The 23,211-nt window shown below is 34.7% G+C and overlaps 1 protein-coding gene across 1 annotated transcript in view; it reads right to left on the reverse strand.

The window, feature by feature from the left end:
• Window positions 1–3,160: 3,160 nt before the first annotated feature.
• Window positions 3,161–23,211, reverse strand: part of TTC21B (tetratricopeptide repeat domain 21B) — a 38,779-nt gene continuing 18,728 nt past the window's right edge. Inside the window, exons 17-29 of the mRNA XM_030454142.1 lie at window positions 22,146–22,256; window positions 19,994–20,132; window positions 18,541–18,647; window positions 16,572–16,760; window positions 13,542–13,652; window positions 12,310–12,391; window positions 11,404–11,554; window positions 10,752–10,913; window positions 10,260–10,455; window positions 8,340–8,564; window positions 7,178–7,298; window positions 5,220–5,287; window positions 3,161–4,273 (exon numbers count right to left, since the gene is read on the reverse strand). Of these exons, the coding sequence (XP_030310002.1) occupies window positions 4,196–4,273; window positions 5,220–5,287; window positions 7,178–7,298; window positions 8,340–8,564; window positions 10,260–10,455; window positions 10,752–10,913; window positions 11,404–11,554; window positions 12,310–12,391; window positions 13,542–13,652; window positions 16,572–16,760; window positions 18,541–18,647; window positions 19,994–20,132; window positions 22,146–22,256 (1,740 nt within the window). The 3' untranslated portion in view covers window positions 3,161–4,195. The remainder of the gene's footprint in view (window positions 4,274–5,219; window positions 5,288–7,177; window positions 7,299–8,339; window positions 8,565–10,259; window positions 10,456–10,751; window positions 10,914–11,403; window positions 11,555–12,309; window positions 12,392–13,541; window positions 13,653–16,571; window positions 16,761–18,540; window positions 18,648–19,993; window positions 20,133–22,145; window positions 22,257–23,211) is intronic.

Here is a 23,211-nt window from a genome sequence, read left to right on the forward strand (position 1 = left end):
GTTTGCTCCTAACTTCTCTCAGTACAGCGTAGTAGTCTCTCTTTTTCCCAACTTTCAAATAAAACCAGCACAATTACAGTCTCAGCCCAGCCACTTGAAAGTCTGATTTTCAGCTTGCTGAACTGCAGGTAGCTAAGGCTGTTCAGCAAATATGTGGCAAGTTAGCAGTAGTGAGACTGATTCTACAGCAGTGAGCAAAATAGTGGTAATATACAACTATTTTATGATTGAATTCGCTATCCCCAGGAACACTTAACAAAGATTTAGATCCGCATCAATCACAATTACTGTGTTCTGTTATTTCTAGCATGTTAAAATCCTTCCTCAAGCCTTTGAAAGCTGAGGCCTTAACTGCAACAAGTACCCACATCACCTGAGACATACAAAGTCAGTATTCAACTTTTTGTAGAACAAAATTCAAGTGTGAAAGTTTTAAAAGCTGTTTTCCACAATAAAGCCTGCATTAGCAGGAATACAGATTCCTTAAAAGAACCCCAAACAAAACACACTACTTCAGAACAAGAAGTAGTTAGACCATTTGCTTGACTTCATGACACATAATTACCAAAACAAGTTTTAGGAGAGATAAAGGCATGTGATTTTTGCAGTAACAGTCAAATTTTAAACATTTAAAGGCAAGCTGATGTTAAAAAAAACCCAAAAAAACCCAAAAAACCCACAAAAACATAGTTGTAAGGAGCCTAAACTGACAAAAGAGTGGTTTTACATTAAAAAGTGGCACAGTCACAAGATGATGGAGAAATACTTGCTAGTGCATTTCTTTTCTTAGTTTCTTTTCCTTTTTTTTTTTTTTCCCTGTTCAGCATTGTAAAGGAAACACACAAACGAGCTTTTTATGATCAGCTTCCAAAGAGTCAAAATCTAGTCCCACTATCAGAACTTCCCCTTAGTGTTTCCTGGACCACTTTCAAAGATAGTTCAGAAAAATTTCAACAAATCCTCTAACACTATAAACTTTTTAAAGTATTATGTTTGTAAAGCTACTCACTCATTTAATGGATAACAAGACAAAGGTTTAGATTACTAAACCTGAGCTGCCTGATTTACAAGCCTTTCTAAAAATTGTGGTAGCCACATTTGAGAAATTACTCACGATTGTCAAACTTAGTCCAAAAATGGAAAAAAATGCAAAAAACTCTGTTTTTTTCTACAGAAATCTCACTGAATTATTATTAAATTATAATTAATCACTTTTAGCTAGTTACACTAATTATTTTAATTAATGGTACTTCTAGATCATCTTTCTAGTATTGGTCAGATCTGAAAAAAGCAGTAGTTAATTACAATGTATTGATACAAAAAATGTTTACATATCTTCTAGAAGATATTCTAGGCATTCTGTACCTGCAGAGGAAAGAGGGGATGAGAGAGAGGAAGAGAAACCTAAGGCTTATGTTGCTATAGCTACAAGATGCTTACATTTCCAGTTTCAGTGAATGAATCAATAGAAACCACAGCTTCACTATCCTCTTTTATTCACCAAAGACAAAACTGGAAGATGGGTTGCTAAGCAACACCACACTAAAGACTGCAGCTCTTTGAAATCAGCATTACTGACTCCCCTCCATCCCAGGAGTCTCCTCCATTCAAAACCGTTTATTAAGAAAGGGGCTTAAAAAAGCTACCAGGACGTGCATTTTTAGAATAAGAAATTGTAAAACCAGAATGAAAGCTGAAATTAACAGTTTCAACTAGCTGGAGTAAAAAGAAACAAAGAGATTTCTTCTGCAAATAATGTAAAAGATTTAGTAAAGACAGGAAAACTTAAATTGGCTTACATAAACCAAAAGAGAAATGGAAAGGTCATTTCTTCTGTGAACACTATATTAAAGCAAGATTTTCTCTAAAGTAGTACTTATAGCCAACATTGGTTTTTAATTGTAGTCCACAGATGTGCCTCATCTGCACTCTTCAAGACCCCACCTATAAAAAAAGATGGTAGTGGCTAGATATGGTCAAGATGGCTAATGTGGCTTCAGAAATATTTTACCTGCATGGTATATAAATAAAGCTCTTCACCAAAAGTTAGCCACAAAAAGTTCAATTTCTGTATCTTATTATTGTCATGACCTAATCTGTCAAGCATCTTACGAAAGGGTAAAGTCTGTCTTATGTTCATGATAAAAACAAACCAATGTAGATGTAGTTGCAGATCAGTCTTGCCTTTTTTGAAAACATCTTACCCAAGTGTTTTTATTTCAAACTTATAAATATTATAATATTTATAAATATAAATATTATACTAATGCTAAATAGTATTCTAAATATTATTAATGCTGAGTGAGCAAAACCCCACTGATGCTATATGAATAGGGGTGTGCACAAAGAAATGCTGTTTTAAGAGAAACAGCCTTGACAAGGCCTATGTATTTGTTTGTTAGTAGTGAAAAAAACCAAAACAAACCAGTAGAGTTTAATAATTTATAGTTTACTATGAATTCTACATAGCCCAGCTCTCCTAGAGCTCCCTCCAGCCTCAACATTTTCAGGATCCTTCCATGTTCTCTCCCCTACCACCAGTTTTTCTCCAGTCTCCTAAATTATCTTCCTCAGAGTTCTCTCATGCTGCACCAGTTGCAGGCAACAAACAGGGAGCCTGTCCCGTGCCTGGTCCCGTTCTGCAGGCGCTGAGTGGCAGTGCTCAAACAGAAGGGATAAAGCTACAGCCTAAGTTTCAACATTCTCCAGGGAAGGAGAAGCTGCGTATTTGGATCTTTTCTCAATTCTAATAATCACACAAATCCTGTGGAAGTGTTAAAGTCCTGAGACACATCTGTTAGTTTTAGTTTAGCTGCCCAACAGCTCAATACTAACTGGAATGCAGAGCCTGGAAGCCACCAGCAGGCAGCATCATTGCATAAGCGATGCCTGTCAATCTATTCAAGAAGCAAGGCTTTAAAGTCACCTACGATACAGCACTCAAGCACCCAGTTACTGATAAGAAAGATCAGAAATGTTTGTGTCCAGACTCCCTTTTCTAGTCTTAGCATTCAGTTGTCTCAAAGAATAAAACAAAATAGCAAATAAAAGTAACTTGACACAGTGTCAACAAAAAAAGCTAAAGTTACCTAGAGAGGAAACTGAAGCTGGTAATTTTAGAAACATAATCACTATAGTATTATGAATTCTCTTTTCACGCCAAAACATTGTTTTATAGTCAAATACATACAACATCAGATGCTGTTTGAAAACCATATACAGCAGTGTAACAGTGTTTTCTGTTTGGCATGCATTTTTTCAAAGATTCTGCCTCTTCTTGATCTTTTTCTACCTCTCATTCAGGTATATTCTACATCAGAGACACAATCATAATCCCCTGTAATCAGAATTATTTCTCCAGAATAATGTTTTATTTGGATTTAAAAAAATGAGTGCTAACTTCTGTACATATAACTGTACTGTCTACACATACAATGTTGGAAGACTAAACACACCAAACATTTCTTTTCATGGAAATCTGACAGGTGTATAACAGACAGTGGGAGTAGAAAATTAATTTTGTGTAAGGCTTGCATGATCTGTAAAAAAGCCTTTACTCATTATTTACACAAGGTCTTAATTTTAAATTTTTAAATATTAGATTTTCATTAGAAATTTAAAAAATCATGAAGAATATATTGGTATGTATACTGATAGTATACATAGTATATATATTAGCATGTATATAGTTGGGTTTTCAAGATTAAAACAAAACATGCTTGTAATTTCTGTAATAATGAAAAACATACTTTAGATATACAGCTGTAGTAATAAACATCACATTGTAATTATGAATAAATAGTTTACACAAACTGAAATCTAGCATATTAATGCACCTGCACTGGAGAGGATAGGCTGTTGGTTTTAGTGCTATTTCAAATGAACAACAAAAGAAAATACGGAGTTATATGGTGAAAAATATTTTTATAACGCTGATAAAACTTTTTTATTAGGCTGGATGTCACTTTACATAGCACACATGTAATCAGTACTCATTCCTGAATTAAAAAAATACAACTACTTTCAAGGCTGCAAGTTTTTCTTGAAAATAGTCCAGATCCCTAGTATAATTATGTTAATCATATTCCTAATGCTTTTATGCTGATATGGTCTGTCAGGGCTGCATTTCATTCATATTTTCCAAAGTCTGATTAAACAAGCAATATATATATATATAGATATAGATATACATATATCACGGTCTTAGTGATGCACGGGCCTTGTCCAGTATTTCCTTTCTGATCTTTGGATAGTTTGGATGTGCTCCAAGGACCTGTCAAAAGACAAAAGAACGCAGAAGTTCATCACTGAGCTTACAAGTTCTAAAACTAAACCAACATGGTAAGTTTGTTTTAAGAATGCATAAATATTTAACTGAAGCCAAAGGCTATCATGTCAAGCACAGCTTTATTAAAGACACCTTATTTCCCTTTCATGCTGCGCTGTCACCTTGGTGTGAAAGACACAGGGATCAAGGGCTAAAGCCTCTGCGTGGTGTGAAATGCAAGCATTCAAAACGCTGACCTCTGGAGACACTTCCAAGGTTTTCAGTATACTTTATTTGCAAAGACAAACTGCCCTTATGTTTTCCTTCCCTCAGGGTCTTTCTTACTATACTCTGTACACTTCATCTTGCCCTTCTCTCCTTTTCCATATCCTTTCATTCAATTATTCCTTTTTCAGTTATCTTTATTTCTCCACAAAGGAGTAAATATACTTTATTTCATTGTTAATATTACTAATTACAAATTCATAATGCTTGCTCTGCTCATATGATAGCAGCCCTTCCTCTTATCTATATCTGCTTTTTTATGGCTTTTTATCTGTTTTCAATGTTTTTTTATGTTTAGACTATACACAGTTAATACTGGAAGTTACTTTCTAACAGTGTCTTCCAATAGTAACATTTGATAAACTTCTTCAGCTATACTTCTGTGTGGATTTATCAAGTTGCAACCACAGGGCCAAAGAGGGTGCCACTCAAAAAGGTTTCACATGTGATAGTCAGTTACTTTATCTCTTATCTGCCTGGTGGCCAGAGAACTCAGGATTAAGCAGATTATTAAGAAGATATTGAATTTAATCAAACTTATTAAATAGGGTGTCTTCCTGACATTAAACCATATATTTAGAAATGTAAATTCAACAACATAAAACCAGGATAATTATGTAAATGAGTTGCTACAGCAGATAGTGTTAAGTACATATGCAAATTCTACCTTATGACAAACATTGATTGCATCAACATATCTCTTCCCTTTCAGGTAATTGAAAGCCAGCTTGTATCCTGTACGTAAAAAGGAGGAAACAAGGTGACAATTTTAGTATCTGTATTGAATAATGAAAACACCACATTCAACTTCATTTTGGTCACTGTATGTTCCTAAAATGGTTATATTTGGTTTCTGGTATTCTCTCATCTAAGCCTGCAGAGATCAAAATTTCTACTGAGTCACTTCAGGCAGTAAATTAAAGTCCTTTACACACTGCTAGCTATGTTTGAATCAAAAGGAGATATTATTCTGGAAAGCATGTGTTACTACAGACAATATATAATGGCTGTCCTCTTTCAATTATTATGGCACCCCACAGTTTTCTCACTGTGACCTACAATACACTGTTCCAATTCCATTACTAAGGGACAAAAGAATAAAAAAATCAAAAAATCAAAAAATCAGGGTAACAATAAAAAGCTAGGGAATTAAGTTCCAGTATCAGCAGACTACTGATAAAATAAAGTTAAAAAAAAAAAAAATCACATGGAATCACAAAGTCACATAGCCACTTATCAGGCTGATACTTTCAACATAAGTATAGCTTGTGCATATGAGCCCAGACAAAAATCAGAATAGAGGGAAAAAAGGTTATGAGCATACAATTTCCAAAATTTAAAATTTTGAGTCTTTCACTAATGAACTTATCCTCACTAGCAAATGAGTACAACAAATCTGACAACAGGCCAGACAGTTTTACTTGCCAGACGCAGTTTGATAATTTTAGTTTTAGTACATGCTGATTCTCACAACGCTGTATGCAAAACCAGAAAAAAATAGGCACACAGTAATTTCAATATCATGCTCTCATTTTTTGTATGCAAGATTGCTCCACATTTTGGTTTCACTGAAGCATTCTCTTGTCTAGACGCCAAATGATTTAATAATTTGTTCAATTCCACTCTAAAGGTACAGGAATAACTAGTAAAATTACTGCATCCCCAACAGTCTAAGTCAGATTTGTATCAATCATTTTTATTTCTGTTTTGAAGAAGTCTTCTTTCTGTTTTGACCAACCTAATTTTTTCATAGGCTTGACAGTTACAATCTTGTTCAAAAAACCACAGGTTTTCCAGCTGATGCCAAAAGGTATCTCACTTTAAGACAAAATAAAAACACCCTAGGGCACAAAAAATGACCATAGATTAAAAACTGCAAATAATATGTATTTTGAGGCACAGCCTAAAACCTGGAACAGACTTTGTCTAAGCCAACAGCCTTGGGACCTAGAGACAGAATCTACATTTCAAGTCAGAACGGGCATTTTATCCTACGTATCCATTTCAGAAAGGGTTTTCTACATTAAAATAGTTGAAAATGTGACAGCTTAATGCAGACTTCAATTAACCATCCACACCGGTACTTGAATAGAATGCCACGCTTTCAGTTCACCATCTTTTTTAAACCATTTAAAGACATTTAGAAAATTTATTTTTAAATCCTTACTTACATATATAAGCTTATTCATATAAACAGGTAATCTGTCTGATTATCAAAATGATATAATTAAATCCATGATCTGCCACCATCAGATATATATTGATTATTATAAAAGGTTCTCTAATGTAGACAGTTCACACTACATTACTAGAAATACTTTATTAAAAATTAATACTGTAATTGCAGAGGAAGTTATTCACTAAGAGCAAACTAAAACTATTTCAAATCAAACCTCGTACTAAAATTGTAAGCAGAAAGTATCTGAAGTATCATAAAACTGCTACTACTTGCCACAAGGGCTTTCCAGGTTGACCGTTAAGTGCACATTTAAACATCTGAGTTTTTTATGTGAGGAAAACCATTGATGCTCTATTCAAAATGAAAAGCAATCTTTCCAGCAGAGGGTAGCTGTTTTATTCCTATTGTGGTGCCTGAAATCACATGGATCAGTAATATACACATACCTATTGTTGGATTCATTTGGTTCCCACATTTCCAGGCCATCTCGTAGTTTGCCGCTGCGTCCTCATATGCTTGTTCCTTTTCCATTACATATCCCATGTATTCATAAGCCTTGCAGCATGACTGCAAAATATAAATATTAATTCAAAATTTTATTTAGGTAAGCTAATATATATATAGGATAAACCTTTTCATTGAAAGAGTAATTATACAGTGGAATAGGCTGTTCAGCAACATGGTTGAATCATCATCCCTGGGGGTTGTTAAAAGACATACAGATGTGGTACTTAGGAACGTGGTTTAAGCACTGGACTTGCTAGAGTTAGGTTAATGGTTTGTTGAGTTAGGTTAATGGTTGGACCATCAGATGATCTTAAAGGTCTTTTCAAACCAGAACTATATTGCAATTCTGTAATTCATTGCTTAAATACTTCTCATCTGGACAGCTAAAAAGCTTAAGTGATACTTGTACTAACTTTGATGACAACATAATGTTTAAAACAATCAGTAATATGAATGGATCTTCCTGAGTCACTCCAAGTCAAGTACAGAGTTCCTCCCAGATAACATTGCCACTCTCCTTCAAAAATAATTAGAGCCTTCAGGAACCCTGTAGATAATTCTCAGTTAATAATAAACATCCAGCAGCTGCCTTTAAATTCCAGACAGAGAGTTGCTGTACCTTCCACAAACATCATTGCTTCACATGAAAATCATAGAATGGTTTCAGGGCCTTAAGGATCATCTTGCTGCAACTCCCTGGCATGGGGAGGGACACCTCCCACAGACCAGGTTTCGAATGGATTTGAATAGATTTAAATTCATAATAAAAGTATGAAAGATATGGTAATTCGTAAATAAATCTTGCATATAGTACATAATGCAGGAAAAAAATTACAAAAATAAGCAGAATTCTAACTACCAGATGCCCTTACTGTGAACAGCTTCTGTTATCTGTTGCCAATAGGAAAAATATTTTCAAGAGAAAAATGAAGAATACGCACCTTTATACAATTGTTTTGGTCTATTTCTCATTAAGAAGTTAAGTACCAAGCAACTGGAAAAATAAATACATTTGACAATCCTGTTTCAGAGGGAAATTAGACACTTAGACAAATTAAATTAGAAGGTTACTGAGATTACTTTCAATGTGTATTCATTTACCTTGTTATGACGAAGGCATCGTTTTAATAATTCATCTGCCATATCATATTTTGCAGACTGAATATATATATCTGCAAGCAGAAGCCAACTCTTTTCAAACTCCTCTGCATCAATGGGATTCCAGCTCATTTTTGAAATCCGTTTCAACTGATTTCTGGCTCGTGGAGTCTGTTTCAAGATCATGTAGGCTGTTGCCATTCCCAAAAGGGCTGGTACATGGTCCTTCTGTCATAAAAAGCATAGTTGTTGGTGGTTTTATTTTGCTTTTAACATTTTTTAAAAATTAAGCTTCTTCCGTTGAAAACTAAACTAAAAGCTACATCTCAGAAAATATAGACAGAACACTCAATCTTGCATGTTTTCCATCTAGCAATGTGATTATCTCTATAAGCCCAATCATGATAAACATCATGTTAAGTAACTAAGAGGGTGAATATAATTTTTGGGTCCAAACCAAATTCTTCAGGCTCAACAAATGTTGAAAGCAGAAAGTATTTAATCTCAACAATAAACATTCTGATAACACTGAGATTTATCCTTCTGATACACAAATAAATACTTCAGGTGGAAACTAAATTCAGGTGAAATTGCAATACAAATGGTATTCTCTGCTTTTAGAAGTACCTGTCAAATGTCAGCAACAGGGACACCAATTCTCATTATTTGGTGCACAGCTCCTAAAAATGATATCCAAAAGCTACGCAGAACAAAACAGGATTCTCAAAAGCCACCATTCTATGCAAGAGCTTCAAATAAGTGCAGGAGAAAGTGTAATTTTAAAAATCCTGCCTTTATTAGCATGGGGTATAAATGAGAATGGTGCTCACATCCTGAAAATACTTCCTAAATGCAGTGTGGTTTTGTTAAGCAGCTTCCTCTTGCCTCTGTGTTCCTGGCTCACTACAGATATTCTGCCTCTACACCTCTTTGCAGGGTTGTGCTGTAAACAGGACTGCCATACTGGGTTTAAAAAAAAAATACCACCACCAAAATCTGCTCTTCTACATAATCATCAGCTTATCCCCCCTCCCTCAAAGGTCACATCTAGCATGCTTCCCTAAAGATGAAGTCTGAAAAGATTAAAACTGTATATTTAATGCAACCGAGAAGACTGAATAGACTCCAACACTCTTCCTGCTGGAACTGTGTCACCCCGTGAAAAACATTCAGTATTCACAGGACCACAGATCAGTTCTAAGCAGGACTGAGGAGCTGGTACTGAAGACAGAGGGAAACCTTGTGTGTGATTCCCAGACTTGCCTTACACACAAGACAACTAGCAGCATACTCAGCTCAGCCAAGGATTAGTTTAACACACAACTAATGGGTAGCAGTAACTCAAGTATTTCTTGGCATTCCTATGGACTAAATGTGTCTATGTGTGCTTAAATAAAATTTGTTGAAAGATGCTGGGTAATAGTAACGGTAATGACTACAAGTAGCTACAAACTAATGAATATTTCCATTATAAGGATGATTTTAAGCAGATGGATAAACTTGCCCTGGAATCTAAATTCTGTTGAATTGCCATGACATACATTAAGGCAGGTTATATTTAATTATTTTTGCTTACAGAATGAAGGTACTGTACAGACTTGTATCATCAGGCACAGTGCTGGCAAGACTTAGAATTAAAAAGCAAACCCAGTAGCTCAAACAAAACAGCCTATTCACATTTCTGTAACTGTCAATATTAGCATTCAGTTCAGTTATGAATATGCAATCCAGATGAAAATTTCTAAATTATTTCAGTGTTGCTTTTTAAAATTTTATTTCAAATAATCCTTAATAGGAGAAGAAAAAACAACTTAGAACGGATAGCACAATCAGATGCAACTATTCGTGAATGTAGACTGTGAGACTAGTTAAAAAAAGTAAAGGTATGATCAGAAGACTGAGGAAATGAGACAGGTTACTAACCTCACCCACTACTATTTCAGTGAAAGTGTTCAATGCTCGTTCAACATTTGGTTTTTGTTTTGTTGCCATAAGACAATAATTTTCCATGATTTTCAGTTGAATGTGGCCCTGAGTGGTCTGAGGCTTGAGCTCCTTCAGAAGATTTTCTGCTGTTCTTACAGCTAACTGCACAGACTCCTGCTTCTCTGTCGAATTACTGTTATCAGAAATAAAAGTGTTTGTGAAAGCTGTGGTTTTTGTTTTTTTTACATACAGTAAATTAGTTATGAGTTAGTATCAGTTCCACACAAAAGAGATAGCATTTTATACAGGATGGGTCTGTTATTTAGGCATTCTACATTGAAATTCCAGATATAATCTTCCCTATTTTCTGCTTGAGACTGTCTTTTTAGAGTCAAGAATGGTCTCCCACAACATAGTACGTAGAATATTCAAAGGGGTGGCAGAAGAAGGGGACGACAGAAGAACCTAAGCAATATTTATTTCACTCACCCTTTGTCAGCATCCAGATTTTCAAAAACTTCACCACCCACAATTTCATTATCTGGGTTCAAACAAATTTCAATCATGTTGTAGACTGCATTCTGTCCCCAGTCACTGTCTTTTCGAGCTTTATTAAAATGCCGGAGTGCATCATTTGGTTCACACGTATACCTAGCCAGATAATTAAAATATCAAAAGCTGGACAAGTAAAATTCTCAAATCTTACCTAAATCTAAAGAAGAAACCAAGTATTTAAAAACAGATGACACACTTGCACACACAGGTAATGCGAAGTTTGAAGAACATACATACTATTGCAAGGAACTTGTTTGTGCAGACTAAAAACAGTCTGATAAATTTTAAAATTTGAAAGTATTATATTACTAAACCAGCAAGAATATCCCTTTTAACAAGCAGGAAATATGAAAGATGTATGCAAGACAAATAAAATACCTTAATTTTAAAGAGGAACTTGTTGGAAAGTATTTCAGAAGAGAAAAGGAGACCTTTCCTTAAATCCTAGCACCTAAGTAGTTAGCAAAGTAGTCCTATATTACTTATCACACTATATGTTGCACCTCTGAATAATAATGCACGAAAACTAATTTAAATATGTACTACATTATCATATAAACCTTATCTTAATTATAATTGCAAATACCAGAGATAGAGTCCTTTGCAGTAGTGAAATCCTGGTTCAAGCTTTGTTCTGGAAGAATGTTTTTCAGCCATTAAAAGAAATCTTGGGACTTCTTCCAGTTTCCCCGCTCTTCTCAAAAGATCAATTAATCGTGAGAGGGTTGCATAGTTATCTAAATATACAAATAATTAGGACAAGGTAATTCTAGTTATTTGCTTTATCAATATCTTATGAAGTAAGAGCCTGCCTTGCTTTTTCACATACAAAACTGGTGTATTTGTAATACATAATGCATACTACATAGTAAACAGAGATACAAGGATAAAGACATCAAATGATACCTGCAATACTTAATACTTCTAAAAACCTGCATAGAAGTAAGTATAATTGCACTTCATTTTCAAAAGAAATTCAAATAACTTTTGCTGTAGTCACATCTTTATTCACAGTCTAGTCTAGTGGAAAGTTTTACATCCATTAAAGTCCTATTTCAATAGATTTTACTAGCTTTCTCTCTGGTTATAATTTCAAAATCGCTAAAATAAACTTATTCCTCTCTGAGAAAAGTTTCCTATATTAATCTTGAAATAAAATGCTAGCTTTGTGTTCATGTGCTAAATATCTTCAACATGAGGAAAAGCTTTACAGTTGCAAGTAAAACCCTACCTATGCTTGGTTTGAGGTAAACAATGCATATTGCATTGCAGCTAAGCAAATTACTGCATCTACAAGGAATAATAATCACATCTTCTCCTGTAATGGCTTTATATTTTTATATGCAGTAATGGTCTTTGGTTTTAGTATCGATTCCATTATAAATAGCATATTTATTTTTAATCATAAAAAGTATATTTTAGATATTTACTCCCCTACCTCATTACAACTACGTATCAGGGAGCAGTAAAAACATCAGAGCTAAATATTTACCTGGCTTGCGTTCTAGGAGCTGCTGGCAATGAAAGACAGCTTGTTCATAATCTTGCTTCCTGAACATAAGATCAGCCATCATCTAAGACATTGACCAATTTAGAGAAGACAAATCAAATGTTACAAATTGTGGTTTTATAATGAAATCTAGTTCTGCAAAGTGAGGAGCTGAAAATTTAGCTTTGGAGTGCTGTAGCCACTGTGCAAGAAGTAAACTCAGTTGGGTTTTTCATTAGTCATGCAAATACTCTATATACAGATACATAGGATAATAACAAGCAGGTACAGACTCCTATCTCAATTTTTCACTTAAGGTAGAAATTAAAAGTGAACTAAACATTGATATATCTCCCAAGTACATCTGGTTTCACTTCCATAGTTCTACTCCTAATTTTATTTTCCCACAAGTGCAGATGAAGCACACACAAAAGTAGTTAGTTTAAAGCTAGGAAAAAAGAAAGATGATAGCCCACTCCAGCAGAGGGAGTAACAAATTATTTCATTTCTGTTTCTGTCCACTAAGAAATAGAGAGTAGATTTAACATAACATACATTAAGAGTGCTATTTCCTCTGCTCTTGCACCATACTAGAACAAATTCCAGTTGTTAGACTGCTGTGAGAAAATAAATTAATAAAAATAAATAAAATAAAAATAATAAATAAAGAAATAATATTTGTTCCTAATGTGTTGAAGCAAAATCTGCTTAGTCTATTGAGCACTTTTAAGCCAAGGAGTATACAAACTGTACAGAGAATTTGCAGCTGTAATTAAAAAGGTTTAAGTAGGAATTCGATTAACTATGATTGTGTAAGGATGTAAAACCAACTGTAAAACCACACTTCTTTTCTTCTGGAAGCTTTTTTAGAGACTTGCTTTAATATTATTGTGCAGGAAAAATAGCTTCTTCCTTTGACATTAGTCAACTGTTATTAGAACATGCATTAAGCCATGATTTAGTCAATCTTACAGCTCCTACTTCTGTTTACTAATATTTTTAAAGACACATTTTTGCATGGAGATAAAATGAAGGCTATGATTGATAGAAACTTCATATTGAATCATTAGCCAGCATAAACAGAAAAAACCCACATTTCATTCGAATGTATTTTTCATGGGTTTTTGAAATCAGAAGCTGCAGGCTTTCTAAAAAGTAGCAGTTTATGGATCCACTACATTGCAAACACACAAGCTTTAAATCTTCTCATTTGGGATAAGACTAATAGCACATACCATCGTTGCTGCTTCATTATCTTGGTCATTCTTCAGTAGTAAGGAGCACTGATGTTGACAAGCATCCGTATCATCTTGTGCAAGATACAAACGTGCAAGTTCCAACATTGCCTGTATATTAAAATATTTAACTATATGTAATTAAAAATAAATAAAACTTCTATTTTTCAGAGGGATATTCTGGAGGTACAATGAAAACAGCTGCTCAGATAGTATGCTCTGAAGATGTCAGTATTTCGCTAAGAATAATTTTCTTGGAAAAAAAAAATGCAAGCAGTTTTACATTCACTGACAGAAGCAAATACCTCATTAGCATTCACTGATTAGTTTTGGAGTATTACAGCAGAAAGAGTTTTCTTACGTGCATTTCCAAACCTACCACATTAAGACTATGTGTGGGTTCATTTCTCAGAAGCAATCACAAAATAAGGGGATGCTGAAGTCCCCCCATAGACTCTTCTGAATAAAATGTGACACAAAACTTATAAATGCAAAAGTTACAGCAGATTTAATTGTATTCACATTGAAGAAATGAGAGTTAAACCAACCAGAAAGTAAAATTACTCACAGAAAACCTGTAAGCAGTGTTACCCTTGCTTAATTTTACATGGTGCTCTGATTGGTTTTTTTCAAAAATTAGGCACTTATAATTGCATCACAATTCTCTCTCTGGTTACACTTGTGAAAGACACTTCTGAATTTAAAAAGTGATTTAAGAATCCTCTTTTGAATACGAAAGCTACCTGCACAATATTTAAGAACTGTTATCTTTCTACTTGCTGTTACTTACATATTCAAATATATACCATATAGTTCTGAAACAAAAAGGCAGGTGGGTAAGCATTAAAAAGATACAGATATATAATGCATGTAAGAATCTTAGTTATGAAAACTTTCTTTAAGCCACTGTTTTCATGTGCATAGTGCAGTGGAAGATCAGAAAGCAGCCTCCTTGTCAAGGAACACTTCCTGCCTCAGGCAAGCCAGAGAATAGCAGTAGAATAATGCTGGTAAAACTGGACTTCTAGAGTAGATTCTGGGGACTGGAAATGGTCAGCATTTCCAAAAATGGAAGTTTTCAACTCCAGACCCAAAAACAAATGATAATATGAAATCCTATGCTTGATGCAGTCTGTGACCCATTTCAAGTCCACATTTGGAAATGTTGCCTCCTACCTGGTCAGAGAAACCATGTATGGTATTATCGACCAGATTTAGCTATATAAAACCTAACAACAAAACACAACACAAAACCCTTATGACAGCAACTGCAATCTTTTTATATTTAGCTGAATAATTTGTTTAATGCAACATTTCAAATCTGGTTTGGGTTACTTTAGCTAGAATAAAGGAGATTTTGTTCTGATGAAGCCTGACACAGAGAGCTTCCAAGGAATTTCCAGTACTTACATATTATAATTTTAATGACAGCAAACTCTGTGAAGATGTCAAGAAATAAGTGTGCCTTTAACATCTATATAAATATTGTAATCTAAAAGTATTGACTTTAAAGCTTGTACTACCCCTGTTCTTCCCTTCATTTTGAAGGGAAGAAAACACATTTAAATCTACTGAAACTACAGAAAGAGACTGAGAGGACCCATTTACACTAGCTGTGGATACCTAAAAGCATTTTACTTTCAGTACTTTAAACAAGAACTTAATCAGAACTCTGGTCTTAGATTTTGTAAGTTGTCATTGTATTCTGTGCTGCTGGTGAGTAGGATAAAATTAAAAATCTCCAGTAAATGCATCTAACAGAGATATTCAGTACAAACGTCAGTGAACAGCATGTCTTGTGACAATGGGAATCTCTGAGCATTATGATTTTAGCAAGAACGGAAAGGACACACCATGCTGGTATTTCAGTACTGGTGTTTAAAAAAAAAAAAAAAAAAATTCATACTGAATTATTGGGATGGCATACCACAAGAGCCATAGTTGTACCTGTACTATTAACAGGCAGTCTTCTCACTCTTTATGGTAGAGTGGGGAAGTCACCCTCCTTTGAACATCCAAAGGATGTTTTTATTCCTCTCCCAATTTATTTTTCTTCTCCTTTATCATTCTTATAAGATGCCTTGAGGTAAATCTGTCTCAAAGATGCTGAAACTATCATTTTAGGAAGGTTCTTGAAAACACAACACACAATTTCAAGTACTGAAGCCAGGTGATAAGCTGATAATAGCAGTTGCTGAGTCTGACAACTGTGCAATAAGAAGCAGCAAAATGAAGAGTCTTCACATACAGATAAGTATAAAAAACACATACTAGAAACTGGGGAAATTTGACAAAAATTGTATTTATTTTTAATCTAAAAAAATCCACTAAAGTTGGCACTATATTATTTCTCAGCCTTTCACATCTCCATTGCTTATTTTTAAAACACAGGGCTATGAAAGCAAGAGGAAAAAGGATAGATAAATAAGCACAAACCCACCAGCATTTACCACTAAGCAGACGTGTGAGAAAGAGACAGCACAGGGAAGAGAGAAGCAATGTAATCGTCACTGCTCAACAACATCAACATCTTATGGCTAAAATCAGAATACTACCAAGTTCAGATAAAACCCTAAAACTGCTAGAACAGATAAAACAGACACAAAAATTGTCTGAATAGACTGCAGTCACTGAAGCTTCATTCCAGAGGACAGGCAACAAGCAAGATTGTTTCCATTTCCATTTGCACTGTTACCAAGCTGTGCCTGACACATCCTCAGCTGGCAATACAGCCCCAAGCAGGCTCACTCTATGATCCAATGGAAAACCCAGAGTGAGTGCAGACCACCACTTGAATCAGGAGTTTACAAGAGAATCTTGTATCAAGGCAAGAGACTTGAATCAAGAGACAAAAGCAGTACACAAGTATTTTACCATGATTAGCAATTAAGGGAAGCAAATTCAAAGCTCTGTGTATATTGTAGAGCAGAAATAGCTGCAAATAAACTACACTGTGGATATTCGAAAAATGTATTGCTATTATCAAATCGAATAGAAAACCAAAGAAGAATAGTTAGAGGGGGAACTGACCTTCTTATTGGTGTCACAGTGAACAAGAGCTTCTTTGTAAAATTTAATTGCTTTTTCATAGTTTCTCTGGGATGTAGAATGTTTTGCAATCTCGGTACAAATTTCAGCTGCTAACTGTTTCTGTGCAGGAACTGCATCTGGCTGTTCTATTTGAGCACGTTTAAGCACTCTGGCTTGTAATTCCCGAGCCTAGTGTGAGGAGAGAACAACCACAAATTTTCAAAGGCATTAATTTTATTTTATGTACTTCAGAATAACATAATTAAATTTTAAAAGGTTCTTTAAGCACACTATGTATTTTTGGATGAAGATAATAAAAGCAGGCAAATATCTCTCCTACAACAACATTTAAAAAAATCAATCCAAACAAATCCAATATCTCTCCCTCAACAATGTCTCAAACTGCTTTGCTTCCTCAAAATTCACATTAAAAACATGTTTAAAAGCAACCAAGTATACAACACTTTCAAGAAGATGGAATCCCAATACACTTTTTCTACAATACTCCATATGACAACTGAATGCCAATAAAATAAGGCATAATCACCACAACTTCCGTAGTGAGGCACTGGAATAAGTTGCCCAAGGAAGTTGTGGCTGCCTCCTCCCTGGAAATGTTCAAGGCCAGGCTGGATGGGGCCTTGAGCAACCTGCTCTACTGGAAGGTGTCCCTGCCCATGCAGGGGGGTTGGAACTAGATGGACTTTAAGGTCCCTTCCAACTCTAGCCATTTTATGATTTGATGATTCCAACTTACACTTTATAGAATATAATTTTGAGATATCAATACATACAGTATTTTGTGAAACATAAGGGACAGGACATTTAAGCAAAAAGCCAGGGAGGCATCCAGTTTATTGGTGTACTGGAAGAAAAAAGTGGTATGAACAAACTTATTTAATACTCCATCTAAAGAATATTTAGGTCAAATATAGTAATTTGAATAAATATGACATTTTTGTTGGTTTAAATTTCCAGCATATTTCTGTGCCTTCCATTATTTACAACAAACCTCTTTCCCAATTAAAATTGTTATGTGCCAAATTATAATTACTAGCTGAGTTGTAATAATAAAAAATGCTGGTGTAGGGCATCACTGAACAAAGCCTCACTATAAGAGAGAAAAGCAGTGCCTTCACACACAAGCCCGACAGTTTTGCTTTTAAAAATATTATCACATCCATGAGTTTCCATTAAGAATTTCCGCAGTCTCTAAGCTGCCTTCCTACATCAAAATACTCACTAGAAATGTTACATGCCTTTTTCCTAAAATTAGGCTTCTAGGGCTAATTTTTTTGAGCTTTTACTTCAAAGGCTAAAACCCAGATGGTGTGTGTACTTATCTCCTTCATTAAGCACAGAAACCAATCTACATTATTTACTTTTCTTGCTGGTCAGAAAATGCTACCAAGGCTTTCTTTTCTGTTACAGGAGTAGGCTTTATTGGAACAGAGCACACTGAGCACACACACTCTTGCTCAATACCTTTGTGCTTAGAAAGCATCTTCTAAGTGAATTACCCTATCCTTCCAAGTTTGTTCTTTCAAGCATCAGTCTGAGTGATAAAATTCCAACTCCAGAATGAACAGATATTTCAAATAATCAATAGTACAACAAAATGACTGGTATACATTGAAAGCTGCTCCAGATTGTTTTATGAGTGGTATTCCCCACAGCCAATTTTGTTTTCAATTGCTATGCTAAAATTTCATTCCACACACAGATACAGACATGGTATGGATGCAAGTTTCCATCAAAAGCTTGCATTCTGATGCAAAATTCAGTTACCCCCACTCACAAAAGCTTAGAATTTCTAAGCACTTACATTCTTTAGCATTTGTACCAGTGCTTTATCCCTACTATGTATGCATTTTCCTCATTCACAAAAATATTACGGTTAAAATCTGGGATAAAAGAGAATAAAAGAAGAGACATTGAAAGCTTTCATAGGGTTTTTCATTTCCATTACCTGTTGTAATGAAACAATGGCTTCATCAATCTTCCCCATTTTGCTGTAAATTTTTGCCAGAAGTACCTGGTAACTTCCATCTTCCATCAGAGAAGACAATTCATTAACTGTAAGAATTACATTGAATAAACATGATTCTTGCAAGAACAGAAGCTAGTAGTCAAAGAAAGATAAAGCTCTCCACATAGTCCAGGCAAAAGCCTAAGCTAATTTCACAGCTCCATTTTATGTATTTGGGATTATGATATGACACTGTATGTTGTTAGTAAACATTACAATCTACTAAATGAGAATTAAGGCCAAACATATTAAACAATGCAAAAAGAATAATAAAAAAACTGACTGACTAATCTATTTGCATTCTTATAAATGAGAAGAAAGTTTTTAATTTAAGAGGACAGGAAATACAGCCACTCCTGACATTTTCGTCTAAATCCTCCTCAAAGTCAATGACAAATGTCCAAATTGATTCAAGAATGCTGCTGTACACTCAAAATGCTTCAGGTTGTTTGATGAAATTTCTAGTCAAACTCCAACTACCTTTCTTATGCTAGACTCTGGAACAGACACGAATAAAAAATAGTTACTTTAACTAAATATTTCAGTATATATTCAAAATTATTATTAGCCAGCCATGCTTAGTGATTATTAACCATGATTATTAATCTAGCCAGATCTTCAAAAGCTTACTTAAGATGGGAATTTAACATTAAATCAGAGGGGTTTTTCAGTAAGAAATAAACAAGCAGAAAACAAACACTCCTCTGCACAGTATGAAAGACCAGTAAAATAGTCACATAAGAAAAACTCACTGAAGGGACTTGTAATAAGGACTTGATAGTAACTGTCTCTGTATTCAGATAGCCATAAAAGTTAACAAATATAACTAAACCACTGCAAAAAGTTTAACTTAATTAAGTGTAGAGAGATCAATATCTTACACTTAAACATTGAAACTTAATAGTCTTTTAACAAAAAGTAGAAAAAAAACCCCAAACAACTCAAGAGCTTTGTAAATGCTTATTCTGAATATGTGAAAGAGGGTCCTAAGAGACGTCTTTAACCAGTTCAATGTCTTTGCTCTGAAGGAAACTGATTAGTATTTACCACCTAAACAATCTTCCTAACATCAGGAATGACTCATCTATATTTGATCAACTCAGAACATTGGTTATCACAGATTAGTAAGAAACTTGCATGTGTGAAGCTCTGTCATTGTATTTACTGATATCATCTATCACAAATGTTAAAAATTTAAAAGTCCTGGCAAAAGCACGTTTAAATGTAATTGAAGTTTGTTTCTGAGTGCATTTCTCATTTAATCATTGCCTGTAGTTTACAGTTCTAAAAAATTTTACATGGAACTTGTTTATTTCTTAATATATTTCTTTCATACAAAAAGGACAAACAACAGTAGAAACTCTGTTTTGCTGTGTATTAATAACATTCCTACCAGGCTCATGATGTAAAGCTTGCTGAAGTACATTTTCTGCTTTTTCATAATGCTTCAGTTTCATTAAAAGCTCAGCCAAATCATAGCAAAGGAAATTCTGTTGACTGCTTCTCAGTGCAGTCTCGTAGTAACTGATTGCCTAAAAGGAAGAAACAAGACATCTGAATATTACTTAAAGACAAATCTTAAACACAACCACCTTTCTACTTTGGTATTTAATGACATGTTGCTTAGAGTTTTTTCTACTTCATTAACTTCTTTTGTAACTAAGTAATTTCTATTAAATACTGTATTAGAAAGAGAATATTTAGTTGCAGGCTTCTAAAAATGTAATGCCAAATTAAAGATAAATTAATAGCTGGAGACATTTTGATAAACATGCATTTACACAGCCTAACTACATTGTCATGTTCTTTCCTTGACAGAATCACTGCCAATTAAACTGCTTTTTCATTAGCTGCTAAAGTTTATAACTCCAGTCTGACTGGAATTATACAAGTTCTGTTTTACTGTATGTAAAGGACAAGTATTTTCCCAAAGTCTACCTGCAGAGCACAAAAAAAAAAAAGAAAAAAACTACAAGTCATGAAAACCACAATTCTTCACATTAGTATCCACCAATGTGTAATTGTCAATTTGGCCAGAACTTTTAAGGGGATCTATAAACTTTCAAGATAAAAAGACTTTAGTGCTTTGAAGTTTAAGGTTTCCTTCTATCCAAACTGAACACAGTGCAACTGCAAATGACAAATCCCATCACATACATGCAAGAGCCAGTTGATAGTTCACAAATATAAAACCTGTATATTCCCTGGAACAATACACTGAATGTTCTGCATTCAATGCGATAAGAAAAAAATTCTATAGACGGATTTCTACGCAACAGACCTCCCTTGTCATTGTGTAGTCACTGCTTAGTAACTTGCTTGGTCATAAATTGTCTCCCTGAAGAAAAAAATAAAAAGGAATCTATAAAATAGACATACCCAGAAGATGGAAGAACCTTTGGGTTTACTGCATGGAGCTAACACCATGTCTCCCCTTAGGCAATCTCCTGACACAATGGTAATAAATATGCAATGTTGAACAGATAAGATGTCATCATATTATTAGATTGCTTGAAAGAGACTGTGCAGTATTGCTTACCTAAGATGGTAATTTACAAACTCAGACTGGAACATTCAATCAGTCTAAAACCTGACAAGAAATGGCGATGGGAGCACATCTTTCCTATTGGCCCCCTTTAAGTACTGAAAGGGTGCTAAAACATCTTCCTGGAGCCTTCTCTTCTCCAGGCTGAACCACACCAACTCTTTCAGTTTGTCCTCAAAGGGAAGCTTCAGCCCTTTATCACCTTTGGGGCCTTCCCCCTAACTTCTTCCAGGTCCAAGAGAGAGACCATTATTTGAAATAACTTCCATGAGTACAGAGGAAGGCTGTGCTAAGTATTCATAGAAGTGGTACTGAAACAAAGCACGAAGCCATTTTCTCTTATTTTGTCTCCTAGCCACTTTCTGTACCCATTTACTCTTATTTCAATAGAAGTTACCAGAAAAAAAGAGTAAATACTGGAACTCAAGGAGTTGGCACTAATTACTCTGCAATTTAAACTTGTCTATCAATCCATGTAAAGTAACTTGCACAGAATATACATGCCAGCTTCGGAAGGTGTTGACTTCCTCCAAAAAAAAAAAAAATTAGGAAAAATTACAGCTTCTTTCACAGCATATACGCAGAAGAATTCTCTAAGCACAAAACGTGTAAGTCCTTTTGGCAACATGGAGACCATTTAAGAACATTGTATTAAAAGGTCCAATGAGATGTAAAGACATAAAAAGACCCAAGTTGAAGATTCCTGTATGGAAGCATGATAATCACACCATTCCCCAGCATTACAGCCCTGCCTACTTCCTTCTCTGGCTATCCCCAGATACTGTCTTCTCTTCCCTGTCCTACGCAAGGGCCACGGAGCCTGACTGACCAGATATTTTGAAGGGTATCTACATACTTGCTTTAAGGATAAAAGGCCTGCTTAATGCTTTCAAGTGAAATGCTTCCTCTACCTAGCCTGAGGACAAAATCACACAAAGCCTACATGTTGACAGTAATGGGCAAGGTACCTAATTAGCCTGATACAGTTCTTGCAGAATACCTTTGAATAGCTGTGCATTTTGGTTAGGGCTTTTCCAATTCTTCTTGATAAAGCTGGATCTTTTGGATTTTTCTTCAAGGCCTCCTCATAGACTTCTATGGCTTCATCAGGCTTCAACAATACAAGAGAAAAGCACAGAAGGATTAAGATAAAAAATTTATGAAGAAAACAAAATGTGGCAACATCTCCAGGACTGACTGCTGCATGCTACTGGTTCATATTCTACAATACTTCTGAGAGAAGAACAGTGACTAGGAAACAGCAGGAAGTGTGAAGCCCATGTAATTTTACATTTCTGTGATAAAAGACAATATGGAGAGAACTTGGTAAACAAGAGTTTGAATTAACCTGATTCTTATTACACTGAAATTTCTCGACTACTCTTTTTGCTAGTTAACCAACTCATGCAAACCTCTAGCCATGTTATAGCAGATCTAATCAAATTCCATTTTGCTTTATAATTCTTCATTAAGGAGAAAAATATGCACAGACATTAATAAATAAACAACCTTTAACCACCTATAGATCCTGAAACTGGTAATCTAAACTATTAGTTTTGCATGCCCTAACCCAAACTAGTATTTCAAAATATGAATTTAAATGTATACCCCTTAAACTCCTGTGCTCACTTGACTATATTTTTCTCCAAATACTGATTAACATTACCAGTTAACAAAGCAAAGGATGTGAAAAATGAATAGGAAGTCAATAATTTAAATTTTTTAAATACAACTTTCAATATAAGAACTAAGTTACTTCGTTACTCTAAGCTTCAGAACATTTCTAAACATCTCCAATTTCATTCTGAATTTAATTTAGCTCTCACCTTAGATCTGTGTTAGTCTTAATATGTCAAGAGCTGTCTAGATAAAATTCTTGCCCTGATTCTCCTCCAGTCAGTTACTAGAAAAAATGCATTTTCAACAGCTTTTTCTTTGAACTTACCTGCAGCAGGTAATTACAGGTTTTTATATTCTAAAGCACTTTTGTTTGCCAACTACTAATCAATAAGCATGCTACATTGTCTCAACTTGCCAAAGTCTACAAATGACTCAATCATTCTATT

The sequence above is a fragment of the Calypte anna genome, chromosome 7 (assembly GCF_003957555.1).
Source record: "Calypte anna isolate BGI_N300 chromosome 7, bCalAnn1_v1.p, whole genome shotgun sequence".
In the NCBI taxonomy this organism is placed as follows: Eukaryota; Metazoa; Chordata; class Aves; order Apodiformes; family Trochilidae; genus Calypte; species Calypte anna.